The sequence below is a fragment of the Miniopterus schreibersii genome (assembly GCF_964146895.1).
Source record: "Miniopterus schreibersii genome assembly, chromosome: 14".
Lineage (NCBI taxonomy): Eukaryota > Metazoa > Chordata > Mammalia > Chiroptera > Miniopteridae > Miniopterus > Miniopterus schreibersii.
In genome coordinates this window covers 44886218-44908879 of record NC_138114.1, presented here as the reverse complement: position 1 = coordinate 44908879, position 22662 = coordinate 44886218, and the positions used below count along the sequence as shown (strand labels likewise).

At 38.8% G+C, this 22662-nt stretch overlaps 1 protein-coding gene across 10 annotated transcripts in view; it reads right to left on the bottom strand.

Moving 5' to 3' along the window:
- ADD3 (adducin 3) overlaps positions 1 to 22662 on the bottom strand; it is a 100557-nt gene that overhangs the window by 6931 nt on the left and 70964 nt on the right. For all 10 annotated transcript variants that reach the window (XM_081158004.1, XM_081158010.1, XM_081158011.1 and 7 more), the window contains 11 exons: positions 22096 to 22316; positions 11678 to 11816; positions 7977 to 8128; positions 6956 to 7036; positions 5979 to 6128; positions 5385 to 5528; positions 5177 to 5275; positions 3850 to 4032; positions 3022 to 3279; positions 1612 to 1731; positions 1084 to 1170 (listed from right to left, as the gene is read on the bottom strand). In XM_081158004.1, coding sequence (XP_081014130.1) covers positions 1084 to 1170; positions 1612 to 1731; positions 3022 to 3279; positions 3850 to 4032; positions 5177 to 5275; positions 5385 to 5528; positions 5979 to 6128; positions 6956 to 7036; positions 7977 to 8128; positions 11678 to 11816; positions 22096 to 22290 — 1608 coding nt within the window. In that variant the 5' untranslated portion in view covers positions 22291 to 22316. The remainder of the gene's footprint in view (positions 1 to 1083; positions 1171 to 1611; positions 1732 to 3021; positions 3280 to 3849; positions 4033 to 5176; positions 5276 to 5384; positions 5529 to 5978; positions 6129 to 6955; positions 7037 to 7976; positions 8129 to 11677; positions 11817 to 22095; positions 22317 to 22662) is intronic.

The window sequence follows — 22662 nt, the reverse complement described above, 5'->3', positions numbered from 1 at the left end:
TGGATCATAACACTCCCCCACTTCTCCATAACATGGCGTGAGGGGACAATAGAGTGGTACTTCTCATATTTGGAGGGGAAATTATTTCTAAACTAAAACTCTATATCCATGACATGCACATTTGAAGGCAGAACACAGGATTTCAGATGGTTGCCGTTTATGTGTCCTTTTTGAGAAAGCTATGACGTGATGTGTGCGGTGATAAAGGAGCAAGAAAGCAGAAGCAGGAAACGGGACACTATGCAGGCGAGCAGCACGGGAACCCTCCCCATGAGCCTGTGCCGCTGGCCCAAAGAGCCACCCGTCCAGATCCGGACCAGAATGACAGGCTGGAGCTGAGAGGTTACCTGCTACCTCTGAACCCATGGAAAGTAATATAAAGAGGAACTCTATAATTCTGTTGAAAAGTTTGGGAAGAACTAAGCCACTGTACTCGAAATACTAAGCCAATGAGTAAAGAAGGTAATGATTAACTCCAGGGGGAGGAAAGTTGTATAAGAAAGGAAATGTGTTCATAGGATACTGTCTGAATCAGCAGTAAACATTAATAATATAAACAACAAAAGCTGATTTAACAAAAAAACTATGATATAACCTCACTGGGAGAATGAAAAAGGAAAGCATTGTATAGTTAAAATCCTCATCTTCCATAAAAGAAGTCACTACCATCTTTCATTGATTCTAAGATGCACATTTCCCCAACAATGGGATTCATCTTATAATTGATGGTTTCCTAATGTTATAATTGTGATGACTGTTTCTTTTTTAGTGATGCATAAAATAATGGTACTTCTTATAGTCAATGACATATATTTGATGAAATACAGGTGATGTCTAAAATTGACAAATTAAGAAAAAGCAGAATACAGTTGCTCTTTAGAAACATGAAAGTAGTAAATCCTAGAAGAAAGTCCTTGCCCCCTAGAAATTGGAAATCGAAGGTGTCATTTAAGTCTTATGGATTACTTGACTTTTTAACTTGTGCTTATATTAACTTTAGTGAAAATAAATATTCACATTTAAAACGCAAAGACATTAATGTGGTAGAAGAAAAACAAAGTTCATACTGCTTTGTGGACTTACAGAAGGAGGCTTATCTATAACAATTCCAGCAAGCAACTGAGATTGTGGTCCTGCTGTTTTCAGGTCATACCGGTTTTGTTCTCGAATCTGAATTGAAAAAAAAACAGCAACAAGTTCTTGGGGGCAACTATGCAGATGATCTTTACTACCTGACCACACAAAGAAAGGGCCTCTTTGCTCCCACCTCCATAAAGCCCTCCTTACCACCCTAACAAGGCACATTACTCCTCCACCCTTCCTGACGTGATTCCCTGCTGTCTTCTGTTGTTAGAGAAATACACTTTTCACTGAGACCATGGCTCTTAGCAACAGAAATAGGTTTAATACGTCTTTCCCACGTGGCCCACTCACCAGTGACTAACACAGAGCTGAAGGATTCAATACAAGCCAAAATTATACTGAATGACATTTCAAATTCTTCTGGATTCCAACCCCTGAGCTTAGTATTAATCAGATCCAATCATTGACAATTTAAACATAAAACAGCATAAAAATGTACCCCCCTGGGCACAGAAGACCATGTCTTACCTTATTTCTCTTTTCTAGCACCTCATTTGGGTTTGTGTTTAAAGGAACAAACTGATTTGGATCTTCAATTTTGATAGGTGTTCCACTGCTCACTTTAGAAGAGTCCTCTGCTTTCATCCACTAAAGAATCAAAAATTTTCTAGCATGAAGCTTTGTGTTAAGGAAATATGGTAGGTTTTATTCATTGACACAAGGAGGGGGCACATATACTTCCAATATTCTAAAGAATTTCACTAAGCTGTATTTAGCGGTCAATTAGGGTATATCTCACACTAGTTAGAAAAAGGCTCACAATCAGCATTCAATTAAAAAAACAAATACTGTTAAATATTCATATGAATACACAATTTTGCTGCTATGTAAATTTCCTCCTTTTGGCATTTTAAATATGATGATGAAAATATTTCAAGCATAGACATAGAACTTCATCTCACATTAACTCACATTCAGAGTTGTCACTTGCACTGAATTTTCAACTGATGATGGCTGAGAAATCATCCAAAAGGACTCAAGGAACCTCTTAAGATTTCGTTTTCTAGACTTCATTTTTTATTTTTGGCTGATAGAAAATGCCAAGGCCCTGACCAGCATTTTACAAAGGGGATAATTTGGTAGTAACTTACGGTATAATAGAACCACAGGGATTGAAGAGCCTTATATAGTTCTTCTCGTTTACCCCACATTATATCCCTTAAAAAGGCTAATATTCATCAAGATTAATGATGGAGGATCATCAGTCTCTGTCAATAAAGTTAATTCTGAGAAATGTATGAGTTTAATTATGTTCTTTAACTAGGAGATAAATCTTATAGACTAGGAAAAACACTTTGATGCCTAGGCATTTCCATATTAAATGTTACTGATGTGTATGATAGGATGAACTAATTTTGAGTATCTAGGGACTATTTGGTAATAAGTACTCTAAAACTAAACCAAATCTAAAGCAAAATGCTGAAAAAGATAAGAGAACCCACTTCTCTGTCTCTGAGATGTTGCATAAGGGTAGCTATGTGCAGTAACTCCTGAAACTTTGGCATGTTGGTAACTCATATAGTTCTGATTCACTGCTACAACAGACACCACAGAGTGGTCCCATGTAGTGGGTAAGAGCTGAGATCGAGTCAGACTATCTTCAAATCATTTACAAATGATTAGTTAACCTTCTGTGATGCAGTTTCCTCATCTATAAAACACGGGAGGAAAGCAGCATCCTCTCCATAGGAGAATGAAATGAGATAACTCATGTAAGGAAAGTGCCTTGGACAAAGTTAATGCCTGATAAATGACAGGGATAAAATTATTGTTAATATTACATTCTACTTTCCCAATATTTTTTATGTAGAACATTCCGTTCATGAGTAACTAGGTAAACCATTTACTAAAGGCGAACCATGTAAAACGGGGGCATACTGTGATTTTGGTCCTGGGACTGGTTTCCCCATTCCGAGACTCCTCAGGCACATTCACTTTCATGTAAGTATTTGGTGAGTTCAGCCATCTGGTTTTCTCACGCTGCTGTTTCTGTGCCATGTATTTGAGAGGAGAGAGTGGCACTGTATCGTCTTCAAAGGAAAAAGCAGTCACAGTTGCTGGGATTTCCACATCACTCTTGTGCCTAGGCTTCTCCCGAATGAGAGGATGCCTGTACGCATAGCCTGTTCTATACCCCTGAGGAGGGAAAAAACACATTTGAAGCAACCAAACCTGTACAAAACACAGCATCTGAATTCTAATTCTTTAAACAAATGATTTAAAAAGACTCCTTTGTTGAAAAACAAATAAAGGGGAAAACATCCTTCCAAACCCCACAGCACACCAGAGTTGAAATTAAGCAAATTTCAAGATCTGGTCAAAACAGATTCCAGCTGACAATGCAATTTCCACTCACACAACTGTTCCTGACAAAGGTAATTTCAAAACTGCTGACCAGAACATTTTTCTAGCTATAAACTGGTTTTCTGGAGGCCAAATCACAGTGCTCATTTAAGTCTATGTTCCAGGGTCTGAAGGCAATCTGCCTCTGATCCTTAGTAGAAGAGGGAAAAATCTAAGATGACATTAGCAGGTTTCACTGTTTGACTTTAAAAATGTGGTAATATTACATTTAAATGCCATCCCAGGGTCAAACTCAGCTCCCGGAGGAGTAAGGAGCACATTCCAAAACCAAAGCGAAATGGAAGCATCTGCTCCTGAATCTGAAGGTATGAAATCCAAGTTTATGTTCACTTTTTCACCTACCAAATTGTCCAGAGTCCTCATCAGCCCTTCAAACTCAAGTTCGCCAACCTTCCATTTTTGATGGGAACCCATATTCACGCCTCCTCCTCCAGACACTGCGACGGCGTGAGTGACAGGCTTAAACTTCTGAAGATCCAGTACAAGCAGATTGTCTACTCCGCCTGCCCCTGCTAATGCCCGCACCTATAACCAATGCAAAACACACACATGCACAGACTGTGAAGACTACAAGGAATATTTCACTTTTAAAAAGGCACAATTTGGATCCAGCAAATATCTAATTCTTGTTCAGGCTATTAACATAAAAAAAAAGGCAATACACTTATGAAATTAGGCAGCTGAAGTATCTTTTTCCATCTATCTCAAAAAGATCCCTGACAGAACTCTGACTCTCCCTGATAAATACATACCTCTTAACACATTTCAAGAAACTGAATTCTCTTGACAAATTTTAAAGTTCTTTTCTTGCAGTTTTCCCATGGCTATCCAGTTAATACTTTTGCTGAAAGTTCTAATTTTAAAGGAATATAGACACTGTATTTTGAATTTAAGGATATTTAGGCAGCTGAAGTCAGCTTATTATCTTAATTTATTTAAGTACTTCATAGCGTCATTTGAGAAGAGGAAGAGGGACCATTAAAGCAAAAAAAAAAAAAAAAAAAAGAATTGGTAAAGACAAGTTAGACTTGGTAGAAAAAGTGTTTCCCCCATTTTTTATGGTTCGTTCAATAAATTAAGATTATTACCACTTGCTTCAAGAGAACCTGCTTGACTTTCTTCAAGAGAGAAATTAGAGCCATTAAATACATCCTCTGAGGAAAAAAGTGGTTAACAAATATTCAACCTATTATTACAATAATGAGGCTGAGGCTGAGGCTGTGGAACAGTTGGAAATTGCTTGAGTTCTTAAAACTTCTGCCTCTGCTCTTACATTCTTTACAGAAGTGGCCACAACACATCTGAAATTTGATGACTGGTGGCTGCCTTTGTGTCTCAATTAGCACCATACCACTAGAGGGTGAAAACAGAGAAATGTGCAATTATACTATCTTAAAAAGTGGAATTATAAGGAAAATAATCTTTATGTGGCACTTAGATTTGTGTGTATGCGTATATGTGAATTTTAATTTTCTTTTCTCCTATTTTTAACTCAAGAGGTAACTGAGTCGACCCTTTTTACTCAAGTAAAACAGAATTTCTCTTAAAAAACAAAACAAAAGTCACCAACCAATAAGACTTCGGAAATAAGTAAACATGAAACCCAACTCAGCAAGCAAATCAACAAAGCAAAAAAATAAAGGGGAGGGGGTTGAATAATTATTCCTACCTGAATCTCACAGGCTATCTGGAGACTAAAAATATAATGAAAGGCCTCCTCAACTGTTTCTCCAAGTACCACCACACCATGATTTCTGAGCACCAGCACCTAAAATAGAATTCCAGAGCAATCACTTCAAATAACTGGCATAGTGCACACTGCTTTCAACAGCAACAGCAACAAAAATAGCTCCTTAGATAGAAACTCTACTACACACCTTACAACTTGGCCCCAGAACTTTCTGCAGTTGAATTCTCTCCTCCTGTTCATCAAGTGACCCTTGGTAGTCATAATAGGCAACATCTCCCAGGATCAGGGACTCCTGGGAAATGGGAAGGATTCCGCACTTCATGGAGGATACCTAGAAGATTGGGTCCAAGGCCAGATAACACATTCAGTCACGAACACACTTTCATAGGAACCTGATTCAGTGTGTTCACCGTTCTACCCTACCTCCCACTTCAGTTTTTCGTTTCTCCCAGAAAAAAAATGGACTTAGGGGATACAACACAATTTAAATGCTCTGCCAAATACTATGCAAGAAGCTTTGCTGCAAAGAACTCAATGACCCAATTATTAAGCTTAATAGTTCAAAAATGTAAATGGTCTCTCTCTAGTTGTTTCCTAGAATGGTAGCATTTAGACCAAAGGGGCCTTTTGCTTTCTGGGTATGCAGAGGGTCAATATTTCAAATATAATTTTAAATGGTGGAGTCTGAAAGAATGCAGATAATAGAGTACCATGCAAGGAAAGCTATGAAAATAATACACTTCCCAGAGCCCTTGTTGGTTTTGGCCCTTCAGTGACTTACAGCGGCTGTTGCAAGGGTATGGATGTGAATCACACACTTAACGTCAGGACGTGTTGAATAGATTGCAGCATGGGGACTGAATCCTGCGTGGTCAATTTTCAAATTAGTACTTCCCTGATCAACCACTTCTCCTATTATATTGACTTTCACCTGGAAAAATCAGAAAGTAGCTGAATTGGTACACATGTATCAAAGTTTGCCTGTGCTCCACAAGTTAAACCATGGAGGCGGCAAACTATTTTGTCAAAGGTCAGATAGTAAATATTTTAGACTTTGTGAGCCTATGTTACGACTCTGCCTCGATAGTACAAAAGCAGCCATGAATAGCGATAAAAGGATGGGTGTGGCTTTCTTCCCATGAAACTTTACAGAACAGGTAGTGTGCATCAAAACTTAGTATTTAGCAAGAGGCAGAATTCCTAAGAAACTGAATAACTTAAGCTCTTCACCAAAGGTCTGCACAAGTCTGGCATTCACTGAACTGGCTGGAAAATTTCCATCTGTTAGCACTGCAGCATCTACAACCAATGTGGTTCCTGTTGCTCTAGAGGCTGAAGGCAGCAGCTAGAACAATCATGGAAAACTCGGAAACGCGAGGTCAGACCCTGTTCTCACACCAACTGAACTTTGTTTAAATCTATCTATGAAATACAAATTGACTGGGTGTATGTGTATTTTTTAAAACAAAATACGCATTGTGCACAGAGTGGACAAAAACTGAAAAGATTCCCTTCAAAACATGGACAGATTGGCCGATGGGACCAATTCATTCTTAGACCCCTCCACTACCCTGCTGTTGCTTTTTGAACCCTAATGCTTTTCTCAAGTCAATGTAACTTCCCAGACTTTTCTCTGTTCCCTAGCAAATGTTTTTTACACCCATACCTTCTATTGTTCCATCCTGTATTAAAAGCTAAAAAACTGTCAGAAAAGAACAAGGCAGTAGAGAAAGAATAACAGAAGAATGAAACTTATACCAAATTGGAGGCTGTGGCTTCAGAAAAAGACAGGCCTCTGGGGATTAGTATGACGTGGTCCCGCTCCTTACTTACTCGTACCTGGGAGGAAGCAGAAGGGGGGTTACTGTGAGGTGTTCACATTTGCAGTATAAACATGACTAGCAGTAAGTGTAAGCGGTCTGGGGGAGAAAAAAAAATAAAGCAGAGATTAAAGATGTGCAACATGAAACTTTCTCTGAAAGGTTTTCTTTCCTCAAACCTCAAGTACTTGCTAAAAAAGTCTGGCATTAGTTTCTCATCTACTGAATTCACCTAAAGTGTTACTTTGGGGGTTCTAAGGTTGCTTAGGGTCAGCTACATTCATGCAAAACAAGTACCAATATTATTCACTGAAGGTGGTAATGACTAAACTCTCAATTTACAACGTGGAATTAAAGTAAAATGGGCAAAGGAAAGAGAATAGAGTCTCTTCCTAGGAAGGAATTAAGGTGGAGATGGAAAGGGCAACAGAAATGGCTGGGAGAAAGGGAGTTGTAGGAAGACTGCACGTCGCATCTGTGCTATTTCCATCATGCAATATTTTCACATTTTTTTGCTTCCAAATATTGTCTTGCTACCAACTGTGACAACATGAAAACAAGATAATCATGAATGGGAAAAATATATTTAAAAAATAAAGACCAGGGAGGACACTTCCCTGATCACCTCTATTTTCCCTGCCCCAAATACTTTAATGTAACTGATGCTCAGATATAATTAACATGGAGAGAGAAAATTTGGCCAGAAGGATTCCTTCCTGTATAGACTCTACAACTGCTCGGAATTAAAAGATCTCCCCAGACAGTAAATGGAGAGGCTGGGGTTACTGCAGCCTCTCAGAGGTAAGGTTTAAATCGCGGTCAGGCTGTGATCCAGCATGCTGGGTTTAGAGAATAAGGTCTGAAAACTGGACTTCTGAGTACAGGTGAGAAAAGTATAGTTGCCTTCAAGTTAGGATTAAAAAAAAAAAAAAAAAGGAATCGAAAGCCCAGGAACTCACTGAGATGTATGTGTTTGCCAGGTGTGCCCATCCAAACAAGTCGGCAAGTCTGTACAGGCTGGCAAGTTTACAACGAGTAAGTTTCTCTCCCTTCACGTAGGAGGATGTATCTGCCCCAGGAAGGTCATTGATAGGTGTGACCATGCCGAGACCTAGGAGAGGAAAGGTTGTGGAGAGAGATTCAGGTCAAGTAATCCCTTACCTGGGAGTCAGTTGCCAGGAAGCAGCCTGAGTCTCAGAGTGTCCGGCCTTGTGCATAATGATCTGAAACTTCTCAGCCCACACAATGTTTCATTAGCTTATCTTCCTTCAGAGAAATTCACTGAGAGTAAACACATGCACTAGCTATCTTTGCTGTTTCATCAAGCACATGTTGGGGAGTGACTGGTTGGGGAGTTAGGCTCACACTACCGGGGAAAAATGGTCTCATGACCCCACTGGTGAAAGTGTTGTTAGTACTGAGGTTATTGCTAATTTTATGATGAGAAGATCAAAACGGAAAGCTACTTTTAAAATATCTCCTTTCACTTTTATTCAACCAAAAAATATGTAAGATGGAAAAGAATACATTTAAACAGTTGTCTGGCTCCTGTCCTCACCAAACAAAAACTAGTTTTGGTCTCTAATGACTTGGTTGCTAGGCTCAGCTTCTGCCCAGGCCCCACTCCCTTCCGGATCTTCGCCACGCCTGCACGCTCCCGTCTGGAGTCCGTTCTGTTCTCGCGCCTTCGCCTGCTTCTTCGGTCTGTCAGCAAGTTCTCTTCCCTTCCCCAACCCGCCCCAACTATGGCTCGTCTCCCAAAGCTCTGTCCTCCATCGTGTTCCTTTCCTGTTTCCCTTCTCCCCATGAAAACGTTACATACTTTTAAGCTTCTGTGTGGGTGACACTGATTTTCACCTCTGCCCAGGCCCTCCCGCCCCTTCCATCAGCCTCCCGCTTCCAACTGCCTGCAACAGAACAGCACGGAACTTAAAAGGGATTAGAGTGATTTTATTTCCTCTGGTTTGTATCTTCTCTCCTCTCTTCCCTTCTCTTTTGATATGATGGTATTACAATTCCTGCAGGCTCAAACACTGAGGAACCCGTACCTCTTACCCTCCAAGCACCACAGGCCACTTCCCACCGCATCCCGTCCCTCTCATTCACACGGCCCCTCACCTCCAGACTGGAGCTCAGGCCTGGCGCGCACGGAACCCTCGACGTGGCTCTCTTCTCCTTGTCCTCGCCATGACCCCTCTCTTTGCAAACCCATCTGCATCAAGCCACCAGACTGAATTTCCCAAAGCACAGCCTTTAACCTCACTATTCTCCTGTTCAAAGTCCTGCAGGACCCCCAAACTTGAAGGCCTACAGGGGCCAGGAAATCCGCGTAAGTGCATAAACTGGGCCTGGTGCAGCCTGTAGGCTACGAGAACACATGCCTGCTTGAAGGGGCAGCTACAACTCACCAGGCAGGTGCTACCCTGGAAGAATCTGAGTCCAGGGCTATCAGAACGTTTAAAGGGAAGCTCCAAGTCAACACTCTAATGTGAGATATTCTTATTCTGAAATGTTATGAACTAATTCAAAGAAAGTGTAAGCCACACTAAACAGTATAATTTCTCACAAAATTTCAAAGTCAGCCATTAACCTATTTACTACTCACCCTGTCTTTCCAACTTTAACTTCCACTTTTCACAGCACAACATACATATCCCAGCCAAAGTGGTTGACGTCTACTCCATGACCTATGCACACTGGGACACAGCTTTCCTGCCGGCCAGCACCCTTTCCTGCCGTATCTAGGACACTCACAGGACTGCATTTCCAGCCGCTGCAGTCTTGGCAACTCTCGAGGCAACCTGACATGCCTAAAGTTGAACTTCCTCCTTTCCCCCAAGCCAAACTAGATCCCCAACTTTGGACATTCCCATTTTTGTCTAATAACATTGTGGAACCTCCCAGTTAATTCTTTATACAGAATCTAGTGGTCTTTCTACATTACCCTCCTGCTCAAGATGGCTTTCCAAAGTTGGAATAAAATCCAAACTTCCAACCCTGGCTGTGAAGCCCTGTAAAATTTAGCCTCTCCCTGTGTTTCTGACCTCATTTTGATCTACTTGTCCCCTCAAAGATAAGCTCTAGACCACAATTTTTATTTTTGTTCCCTCAAAAGGTGGCCAAACTCATTCTCACATTCTCATCTGACACTTGTACTTTGTTCCTTCTACCTGGAAGGGTTTGTCTCCATCTTGGTATGGACTACTCCTTCTTGCACTTCAGATTTCAGTTTAAACGTCACCTCAGGGAGGTTCTCTCTGATCACCCAATCTAAAGAAGTCACCTAGTTACTCCTACAAATCACCATATGTTAATTCTCTGCATAGCACTTCCCATTATCTGACCCTTTTCTTTATTTACTTAGGCACTTTCCTGTCTCCACAAGCACAAGAATCTTGTTTGTCTTGTTTCTCACTGTATCCTCTATCCCTAAGAGGGTGCTTGACATAGAACAGGTACTCAATATTACAGAAAGAACAAACCAAACCAGCCCAACCGTAGGATTTTTCAGTTTCTTCTGGCAGAATGTCTCCCTGAGCTAGAAGAGCAGGTGAATTTGGAAGTCATTATTTTTCCCAGGACCCGTCCCACCACGTCAAACCTGCTGCTGAGTCTTCTACTCGCCCCTGGTGATGCCTTTCTCACTGATCCCTTCCTTTTTGTACCACAATCACTACTTTAGTTCAAGCACTTACACCTCACACTGGGACTCTTTATAAAGTCTTTAACCAGTAGGCTTGTGCCAACATACTTGTCCACTGGAGTTCCACAAGCATACCCACACCTTGCATGTTTCCGCCCTCATGGCTCCCTTTATGCCACTCCTCTATGTGGAAAGTACCCCAAATCACTGAACTCCTACTTATAAATCTTTAATGAAAAAGAAAAAAAGGAAGGAAAAACAAAGAAAGAGAAGAATTTTTTTTTTAAAAAAAAGGAAAGAAAAAGAGGAAAAGAAAATCCCTGGGCTCTGAAATGAAGGCTCGGCTCACCCACTGACACTGATGTGAAGCCGTCCCTGACAGTCCCTCTGGCACTCTGTGCAGCTGCCTTGGTGCAGTGAGTTCCACACACATCTCCCTGAGATGTAAAGTGCTCGAACTTAATGCCTTATGATTCTTGATATCCTGAACAGTGTTCAGCTCATCAACGTGGTGCTCTCACTGAGAGCTGTTAATAACACAGTGTCCTAACCCCTCTGACACCAAGTTCTAACCACTCCACCGGAGTAGTTTGGGCCTCTCTTCTTCCCTAAAGTTTTCTCATTCCACTTCAGCCAATAATCAATTTCAGCTCTGAGTTCATAGCATGATGGTTTGTTAAGGGTCACTGGACAACTGCTTATGAACTGCTTTGTAACTTTTCCTCTATAGTTATCTTGCCGTTTTAATCGTCTGTGCATTCACAGTATGTGTCCTCAACTAAAACATATATTTATCTAGGGCAGAGACCACATCTTGTAACTATTTTGTAAGCCTCATAAAGTCTAGTGAATGCCTGGTTGATATGAAAAAGTGAGAGATTCTAACACTATGTTACTCTAAGTATTAGGTGTTTAAGCTTAAGGACTGAACCAGAGCAGAATATGCTGCTAGAGATGCACAGTGTTCAAAGTAGAGATAAAATTATCGTTTTTTTAAACTTTCCAAAACTGACATACTGAGGGGAGGTGAAGTAAAGCCGGAAAAAGAACTGGCCATGATGTAATCTGCAATCTGCTGTAATGCTAGTAATCCAGTTGGGTTGTGGCCTTTCTTCATCTGTTCTTGAATAAGGCATTCCAGGTCTTCCCGAAAGGCCTGTAACACACAAAAATAACCACTGAGCACACACATCTCTCTTGGAGCAGAACAACCCAAACATAACTTGCTGTGATATAATCAACCTTTTCTCCCCTCTTTTGAATGGGCTTCATCTACACTCTTTTATAACAAATATAAAATACAAAATAAGTATGGAAGAAGCAAGAAGCTTGCTTTCAGGGGAGAAAAAAATCATTAGGCATTCTTAACCTCAAAGAAAATTAGCTACTATAACATCTACAATAGACAAGTATAGGTATAGTAAAAGGAACTCTGTTAATAACTTGCAACGAGAGCTCCAAGTATGGACTGATAACTAAGAGACGGGTTCCTTGCCAGCAGCCTCATTATCCAGGGTAGAATAGAATCGCTATTTGAATGGGGCACGACTCTTGACTACAGAGGTCTCACATAGCAAGTCTTTGCTAAGTCGCTGTCACACTAAGCCATGAACTCTGAAAGCAAACTGATAAGAGTTGAGAGCTGATTACTCCCCTTCCGTAACACTGGTAAAGAAATAATTTTTCCCCCAACTTTGGGTACTGGATGTTCCGTTCTGGATTCTGCTGTATCTTTTCTTTCCTTTTTTTTTTGTGGGGGGGCGGGTTACAGGGAGAGGTGTCTGTGGCAGATTTTTATAAATAAAAATCCTGAACATTAAGAGCAAACCTCTATTCTAGTAACCCTCGAGTTGCTAATATGACTGATCATTTGAAACTTCTCCCAATCTTTCAATTAGTCAAAATGGCTGGTTTCGTTATTTCTATCACAACCCCAAAACCACTTATTTTATTAAATTTATCATTTGTTCTCTTGCTCATGTCTACTTTCATTCATTTTAAACATGAAGGCTCTTGCAATATAAATCATCTAAACCATGCTCTTCCATTTGAGATTGGTTACATGTGTAGCAGAATGCCCTGCCAGAAACTGAATTCAATCCCTGCCCCTTCCCCGCTCCCTCCCCCTCCACAATTCACCTAAGAGGGAGAAGCAGACAATTGCTTTGGAATCACTACTTCTGAGAGGGGTAGATATGAAGACCCTGGAGATCACTGGGGAAATATTCCTTAGAAGGGTCAATCTCCTCTGAGTCAATGATAGTAGCCTTCCTCATTGAGCTGGGAATCAGATCCTCTGGAGTCCCTACTTAGATGTAGCCTTGCTTAGAGTATGGCCTAATAACTTAGAAGTTTTCAGAAAGAATGACTTTCCTCCCTCCCTCCCTCCCTTCCCCTCCCTCCCTTCCTTTAAATAATGGCATAAGAGCCCGTAGTGGGAAGGGAAAATGTTCTGAGGCTATGAGGTGGTAGAAATTAGGGCCAGTCCTGAAGCAATGCTTGTGTTGATTTTTGAACAGCTGAGAGGCATCTGTGACATCAACTGAAAAAGAGTGTGCTAATAGCTGTAATCTTGGGAACACAATCATGGGCATCCTGGAACACCCTAACTGAGCTTAGTACAGCAGAGGGACAGGGAGGTCATCCTTCCCTGATGCACCATGGTGGCCTGCACAGGCATCTGGGTCAACAGTGAACCTGCATCTTCTGTTGGACGGGTAAGGCTAGTTTTCAACACCACCACCACGTGGCAGGGAGGGGCAGCGGCGGACTCAACAGATTCTAGTGTGACTCGCATTTGCAGACAGATGTGCATGCCACATCTTGGATATGGAGGCCACCGATGAACCCTTTTGGACTATGTAAGCCACTGAAGTTCTTGGGACAATTTAGGGGAAAATAGAAATTCCAAGAGGAAGATGCTGTACTTTCCACTAATACGGCAGGTGGATGCTTGAGTGATTAATCTAAAAAATACTAGCTGTGGCCATATTTGAATTCTGACTTCATGAAGCAGTGTACACCAGTTAAATATGGTTTTTCTTTACAAATTCAGGGCTTGTCAGATGAAAATCATTAACACAATTATAAAAATTCTAAACATCTAATTCCATTGTCTGTACATAGTTCATTTAAATACATAATTTAAACCAAAGAAACTGTCCTATAAAATCTCTTCCACAAAAACACATTACATTTATCGGAAAACTCCACTAAAACATTTCTATGACCTTATGAACACAAAGCAGTTGTGAGCTATATATAAGATGGATGTCTTCATACAGATGAGTAACATGAGTATTTTACCATGTTTAAGGCTGAAAAGAATCTTCTAGATACACTCATTTATCTTTATATAAACCACAGAAAACTCTGGACACCTGGCAATAGGCCAATCTGTTCTTCTGAAACTTTATCTTCTCCTTAAAACCAAATTCTATTTAAACTTTTCTCTGTTCAAAGCAGCTATAACCAATGTTCTTTGATTCAGTAAGAAAAAAAAAATTAAGGATACCTACTATATCACTCACTATGCACATTACAATAGCTCTGAGAAATAGGCATTATTTATTTTATTGAATGTTGTTCCAGGAAGAACAGAAGGCAGATTCCATAGATGAAAGTGATACAAAAATAAATTAAATGTATGTTAGAAAAGTCAAGCTAATGAGAAATAAGTATAAGGAGGCGAAACAGAGCCAGGAATGAGGTTAAGCTACAAAGCGCATGCTATAAAATTGTATGCATGAGCTAGAGATGAGTCAAATTTTATCTAAACTCTCTAGCAGTCAACATGAATCAAGACAATCTGCTCCGTGTGCTGATTTACAATGGCTTTAAAGTTAAAATTAACCAGTTGCTCAAGAGAATCACAACTATTTGTGAAACTGATGAGAAATTTCTGCTGGGTCAGATGAGAAAGCTAAATAAGAAAGGTTGAAAAATTTGTCCAAGGTCACACAGCTGTCAAGTGCCAGAGGAACGACTCAGGTCAAATGGATTTCTCATAAGTGAAAATGCTTTTTTCACTACTATATATCGCACAGTATAGTGAGCACCATCCTATAGCTTTATGATCCATGGTGTCATACAGGGGAATGGATAAGCCCTTCTGTAATCAATTAAGAGAAAAATATGATCTCCTCTTTAAGGCTAGTGAATAGCTTCTATAAAGCTTAAGAAAAGGAAAATTTCCAAGTAAATAAAATTTCCTCAGCCTTTTTATATAGTTGACAATGCTTCGACAGAGAAGAATTCTTCTATTCCAAACAATTTAATATTTCGTCATAACGTTCATAATTCAGTTTAAATGTTTCAGATATTTTTGAAATATTATTCAGATAATTATCTAAGTCAAAAAAGTTAGTGTAAAAATTACTAATGATATAAAACTGTTTCAGCTGTTTTTCAAAACTTATCAATAAAATTATTAAACTTTCATTGAAACATTAAAAAATAAAAATTTTACTTATCTTTATGATGGATAATTAATCATATTCCTACTAAAATCCAATGTTAACAAAATAATCCTTTATAGTGATTCATTTGAATCTCACAACAAAGTCCTGAGACAGACAATGATTTTGCTCAAGGTCGCACAGCTAGTACATAATGAAACAAAGATTCCAATCTGGACTCTAGTTGGGCAGCACATGATTTTTTCCTAATTTTATCAGAGATTGGTTGTATCACTGAAACCAAAAACAACTCATAAGGCATCAGGTATGTTATGATCAGAAATACTGAGTGGTTTACTTAGGCTAGATTAGAACATTAGGTTGAAATGACAGAGCAAAAAACTACATGGCAGCAGATGATGATGACCCTGGAGTACTTGCCCTCTTCAACTAGGATTCTCCCATGAAAGCAGAATGAGAAACTAACTTAGAGCAGGGCAGCAAGGTTGCATGCTGGGCTTCTGAAGTCAGGGTAAAAGATCAAACAACACATACACAAAACCACAGCACAGACTGTGGCTTTTCCGTCTCAGATACAGAAGAGCAGAGAGGAGAAAACAGTGGGGGCTGTTACACCTTGAATCCACAGATACATGAATGCGAATACCCCAGAGTGCCATCACGGTGAGAGACTCTTTGAGACCTTCAAAAACCAAAATGCAGTTTAAGGAATTATGATTATTATCTTCAAATTGTTGCCAAAACAATCACTGTATGCATATATGTATGTATAAAAAAAATTATATGAACAGATTAAAACTGGAAATGAAGAGAAAATGGGCTGACCCCTAATTTAGACTAAAATAGTCTGGTATTACTCCAGGACCTCTATAACCTGTTCCGTAATTTTTTGTCTTATCTACCTTGTGCTCTGGTCTAGCCTATGAGGTTCGCTCAAGCATTGTCTAATCACAACTTGTAATTTTCTGCCCCTGCTCACTATATTCCACCAAATGAAAATGCTGGTTTCTACTGTTCCTCTACCTAATGAACTACCCTTCATTCAAATTCATCTTAAATGCCACTTTCTTCTTGAAGTCTTTCCTTTAACCACCCGTCAGGAAATATCCCCATATCTCTTCTTTCCATCCCATTCCAAATTCTTTTAACATTTGCCTATACTACACTTAGGGTACCTACCATATGATTTATTCTGCCTACTCTACTATACCACAATATCTGATGGCTGGGACTTCCATATTCCTAGAGACTCCCCGAGTGTCTAGTTCAGCGCTCAATTAATAAAATAGTAAGTTAGAGTTTTCTTCTTATTTTTTTAGATATAAGAAAGAAAAAAAAGAATCGGATCTCCATCTTGACTGACTTAATGATAGCAAAGATCCATTCCATAGGTTATTAGAACCAGAAACCGAAGCTCTAGAAAGCAATTTCATCAGTTTATCGCTTGAATGAGAAATTCTTCCTGTGTAATTAAGCCAGTCCATGATCTGATGGGAGAAAGTCATCTTTTTTTTTTTTTTTTTAAGAAATTAATCTTCACTGAATGTTATAAATTTTTAAGAAGTCATTTAATTCTGCAACTCAAATAAAATCATACTTGAAAACTGGTTTGTCCCTAGAGTATTATAGTGTGAGCAGCTCCCTCATCAAACAGATGTCTAAAAAAGTATGATAAAAAAAATCACTAGGGGAAAAACAAAATGTTTAAGTTAGATAGAGGGTGCCTTAAAAGCCTAATCTGAATCTCATAACTTTTTATTTTATACATCTTCTGTCAATGTTGAGGGAGTGATCCTATAAACTTTGAATTGAAAAGGTATGTATAAAAATAATGTATAAAAATATGAAAGATTCAGAGATTTGAAATTCATGTAGGGTAAGAGTATACTCTGAAGTACATACATATTCATTTTTACTATAAACCAAAAGTAGAATTAACTTGAAATGTCAGAGCTGAAGGATTCTGCATATAAGATCAGAACTTTCAGGAGAAAGTAGCAATACATGAAAGATTTTTTTAAATCACAAAAAAGAGGACCACTTTGACAAAAGAAACTGACCTGATACAATTATTTCCGTTAAAGCTGAAAAAAAATCATATAGACTAATTTATACATAATATCGAACAATACTGATAAATATCAGGAGATGGATTTAAAATAGCCACATGTGGATGTTCTACCTCATAATAATTACTAGAAAGAAAACTTGGAGCAAAAAGAAAAAAAGATTACAGACTTGCTGCTCCCAAGGCACCCTGCAATTATGTTATTAGATCTCTCCTAAAGAGGGATTAGGAGCATAACAAACTTACTTAGAAATTCTCCATTAAGAAATGTATTCATTTGGAAATAGATTATCACTGGTCCTGTTGAAAGGAGAAAAAACAAATAAACCAAGTTTTCTTCTGGATGGTCCTTCTCCTGTAGCTAAGTCTTAATTAATTAATATGAAGCTAAATGTTAGAATAATCTCTTTTCTTGAAGTTGGTATATAATAAAAATGCAAAGTTAATAAAGATTACTTGCATCTGAAACTTCAGAAGTGCCAAGATAAATCATGGTGATTTCAACCAACTATTTTAATTAAGGTGCTATTAAATTTTAGGCCTTAATTATTACAGCGGTATTCTAAATGCATATGACTTTGAAGTTTCTCCATTCTTCTAATAAGCTTATAGCATCATACATCGCCCTGTGATAAGAAATGCTAGTGTGTCATGTGCCTGAACTCTCACCACCTACACTCCTGTTGTGTGCTGTCTTTCGGAATAACATTGCTGTCAACCAGTCTAAATTGCTTCCTGTAAGTGGTGAGGTATAAGAACTTCCATTCCCTTTCTGAAACCCACCAATTGTTTTCCATATTAAGCAACCAAGTTCTGTAGGAGCTTGTTGGAGAACATTCAAGTGTTTAATGACTCAAAGCGCACTCAGCTATTCATATATCCATTTATCATTGTATTCAGAATTTACTAAATATCTACTATGCACAAAGTGCTGTTAGTTTTTCAACTTACACACTTCTTTAACTTTGATGAGGTACCATTTAATTCCAGTGGTTTGCCATGAACACATCATTCTGAGACAAGGGAGTAAATGACAATCTAGGGTCTCCATAGACATATAAATGAGAAGTATATTGGTCAAAGAAAACTTGTGGCTGCTCTCTACTGTGTTAACAAAATCTCTAGCTTAACCAGTTTACTCACCAGCATTTAATTTCTAAGGCAAATACTTTCTTAAATTAAAAAAAAATTATGACACAAGGCCATGAAATTCCTAGAAAGAAGTAGTACTTGGAGTCTGGATGAGAGAAATTCTATGCTCTTCTCTTATTTTCTCAGCTCAAGACAACAATGTGCTACATTTGTCATTCAAATTTACAGACACCAAAATGTCTTCTGACTGGAAACTCTTCTTGAGTTGGGTGAAATTAAGTTGAGCAAGAAAATTTGAAGATGAGTGAAACAATATATGGGTGAAATTATTTCAATGTTATTGAATGCTTTAAATGGTACAGCTTAGTGGTCAAGGCTGTAAACTTTGGAGTTTAAATTCAGACCCCATCTTTAAACTGGTAAAAACTTCAGCAAGTCATTTAATGTCTCTATGTTTCGGTTTATTCATCTGTAAACTAGGGATATTAATACTTCTTTGACTGAGTTTTTGAGGATTAAACAGGATTTGATACATAATAGGTGCCTGGCACATAGTAGTGCTCAATAAAAAAAAGTAGTATTATACTTCACGTTCATTCATTTCTCTCCTGATTTCTTTTCTTCCCAAATGTACTCACCATTTTAAATAGAAGGCTTACAAATTTGTTTCTTACAAACACAAATTAGAAATATCTTTGATTTTTATCTTATTGGTGATGAGTTTTGTCTAACAGGAACCCCAATATTTATACGAGACCCACAAATTTTAAGAGAGTTCTGTTGGCAGAAACAATGCAAGCTTGGGCTTAAAGGAACAGACAGTACAAAAAGAAAAGGAGTCTTTGAACACCAAAACCTCTACAAGAAAGAAGCAGGTTGAGAAAACACAGTTGCAAACACAGGCTACCTTTCAAGGAAAAGGGATGATGCTTCAGAGGAAGGACCCAGAGTCCAGAAGGCTGAGTCAAGACCTAAGGAGACTCACCTCTGTTAAGCAGAAGGACTGAGTCCTCATCAGGGAAACTTCCAAACATTTGCCCAGATGGATTTCAGAATGGTTATGGGTGAATTATGCCTCTGTAACCCAACTTTTCCCTTTTTTGAACAGGAGGAATGTTATGGTGGTTATCTTTGCCTGCCCCACCACTTGTCTCTTTAGTTCTTAGGTCAACAGATTGAGAGGAGGAGCTATACTTAAGGAATTATACCTGAGGACCAGAATTATATAAATGGACCAGATTTAGATGAGATTCTGAGTTCAGGCTAATATGGTACTGGAATGAGACTTTTGTAGGGGCGTTAGGTAAAGGTGAGTGTATTTTGCAGGGGGGAGGAAGGTAAATAGACTGTGGCAAACCGTAGTGTTTTAAAATTGTGATCAGAGCCCGACCGGACGTGGCTCAGCAGTTGAGCATCAACCTGGAATCCAGGTGATCGGGGTTCGATTCCTGGTCAGGGCACATGCCTGGGTTGCGGGTTCGATCCCCAATTGGGAGCATGCAGGAGGCAGCCAATCAATGACTCTCTCATCATTGATGTTCCTCTCTCTCTCTCTCTCCCCGCCCCTCCTTTCCTCTCTCTGAAATCAATAAAGATATATTTAAAAATAAAATAAAATATAATTGTGATCAGAGAGTCAACAATCCTCTCCTCAAAAGGTGGAGCTTAATCCTCTCCTCTTGAGTATGAGCTGACTTGGTGACTCACTTTTAACTAATAAATATGGTAAAAATGATAGTATTTAAATGTCATAAAAGGCACTGGAGGCTCCTCTTTGCTCTCTCTCAGATACTTAGTCTGGCAGAGGACACTCAAACAGCCTCAGGTAAAGGTCATGTGGCAAGGTACTATGGCTTCTTGTCAATACCCATGTAAGTGACCCTCTGGACCATTCAAGCCCTCAGGTGACAGCAGCCCTGGCTGATGTCTTGACTGCAACTTCACGACAGACCTTTAGCCAGAACCACTCATCTAAGCTGCCCTAAATTCCTGACCCGCAGAAACGATGAGATAATTAAAGCTTGTTGTTTTAAGATGCTAAGTTTTGGGGTAATTAGTTATTTAGCAATAGGTAACTAATACAGGCCACTATGTATAATTTCCTTTGGTGAAAAGTTTATTGTGTTAAACATGGCAGGAAGACAAAATTTTACACTTTCACAACAAGACTTTCAATTCACTAGCAAAAATCTAGGGGGAAAAATGATCACTCCACAATTCTTTTAAACCTTCTTTGTTACTCTCTGGGTTGAAGATTATCACTCTTGCTACATGAATATGAAAATAACAATCTATATATCTGCTCTTTCTCATTATTTTATTAAGTTCCCCTAGGCATAAGTAAAATTGATACTTTAAAGCCAAGTTACAAATGAAAATACATAAGATTTAAAAATTAGATAATCTATTCAAAGTTATGCTGTTTTTAGTTTAATGAGGAAATTATAAAACAAAAAACCTCACATGGAAATGTAGTTTAGTCTTTCTTCCTTATAAACTTTACAGTTAGAATTCAATGGTCCTCTTTCAATCACTTCCCAAAGAAACCTCACTATCTACAAACACTGAACAAAATCTGAACTTCATCTCGTCCTTTCAGTTACTTTATACAATATGTTATATAATTATTTAGCTAATAAGTTAGATCTTAAAATTGGGGTTCCTTTAGAAGACGAAATATATTTATTTTTGATCCAAAAAATTAACATGCCCTTCAAGTATTTCTAAACACAGAAACTCAGGTTTGCATAAAGGAAGGCACATAACATTTATTCCCTCATGATGAAGCCTGGTTAATCTCCTTTCCACTGGGAAAGGGTTCCTTTAAGGGTTTATTTAAAGGATAGCTTTAAATTTAAGCTATACTTAAATTCCTCAAAGCTTGCACTGCTTTTATAACTTGTACTTGCTTTTATCTAGGCCACTGGTATAGGAGAATTACTCAGAGTGGAATTCCCCTTTGGCTTTGGACTAACCTCTGTGATTAAATTCACAAGGGCACAACAAAAATGATTTACCAGGGCCACCCCAGGCAGTTCTATGCCTTGGTGCTTATTTTAGTACTTCAGTTGGAAACCTAATATAACCCTAACCTGGGCATCATGAGTCTATGTGTGCTGAACTCTGTCCGCCTTAAGGGGACCATGACCTTCATTATGCATAAAGTTATGAGTTAATTTTGCATCTTAAATTAAACTGTTCTCTCATTTTCTATCACTTATATGCGACCTTTGCAATTCCATTAAGGGTAAGAAAACTAACAAATCACCTGAATATAATTTGCAAAGTCTGGATACTACTGTGAAGATAGAATTTTCATCTTGAGTTTATATTATAATCCACTTTTAATCTAGTTAGTTTGGTGTGTATGCATATATGAGTGCCTACATTAGGGGTCTGTAACATGCGGCTACCAAATCACAGACCTCAAAACCTTAGGTCTTCCTATGCTGATCTGTCAAGTGACCCAAGGGAAGAAGAAAACATGCGTATGAGATGTACCTAACTTCTTTCTTGGTTTTTAACACTTCCGTCCTGCCTTCCATTTCTTCACAGATATTCGGTCTGAAATGGGTGTCCTTGAGCTCAGAAGCATCTTTTTTCCTCCTTAATGAAGCATTACATTCAGAAATAACCCAAAGAGAACTGACACCACCAAGACAATACCAGTTTGCTATTAAAGCTCTGTAAGTTAAATGTATAGATTAGGTGTGCATTTTGCCTCTGCAAGATTGGGAGCAACTAGTCACTGTTCTTCACCCCTCTTCTAAGCTGAGGGTTACGATACCTCCTACCTCATTATATCAAGGTTTCCAAAGAAGAAGAAAAAGTACAGCCTTTGAACTATTTCAACTCACAGGACTTTGCAAGATCTGAGTAACTCGTTTTCTCTGTTCCATCATATTGAAGTCTTGCCGTAGATCAGGAGACATGTTCCTCTCCCTGATGTATTCTGGGTCATTTTCATTGATGCGGTCAAAATACCTCTCCTTGTGAGGCATACTGGGAGGAGGAGGAGTAGTGATCACGCCTTGGCTGGCATCTGAACTCATGCTTCAAGCCTGCCGATTCCCCTTATCTGTATTAATAAACACAAAGGAGGGCATTAATGGTAAATTCATTATAAAATTAAAAATCTTACATGGGTCAAGAAGAACTCCCCTACCCCCAGAGTAAGTGGGTAGCTCTCTTTAAAAAGCAGCTTTTCAAAAAATATTAGAACAATTTTTTTATTAAGGTAAAAATGTCTTAGATTATAACGCTAAATTGGAAATTGATATTTTCAGAGCTAATGGAAACTCGTGGTTCAATTATAATAATGTCACCAAATGCGATTAAATTTTTAAAGGAAGCAATGATCAATTACACAAACCATATCTAAGATGGCAAGTTTCCCAATTAGTGAGTACTGTCAGTAGAGCTCT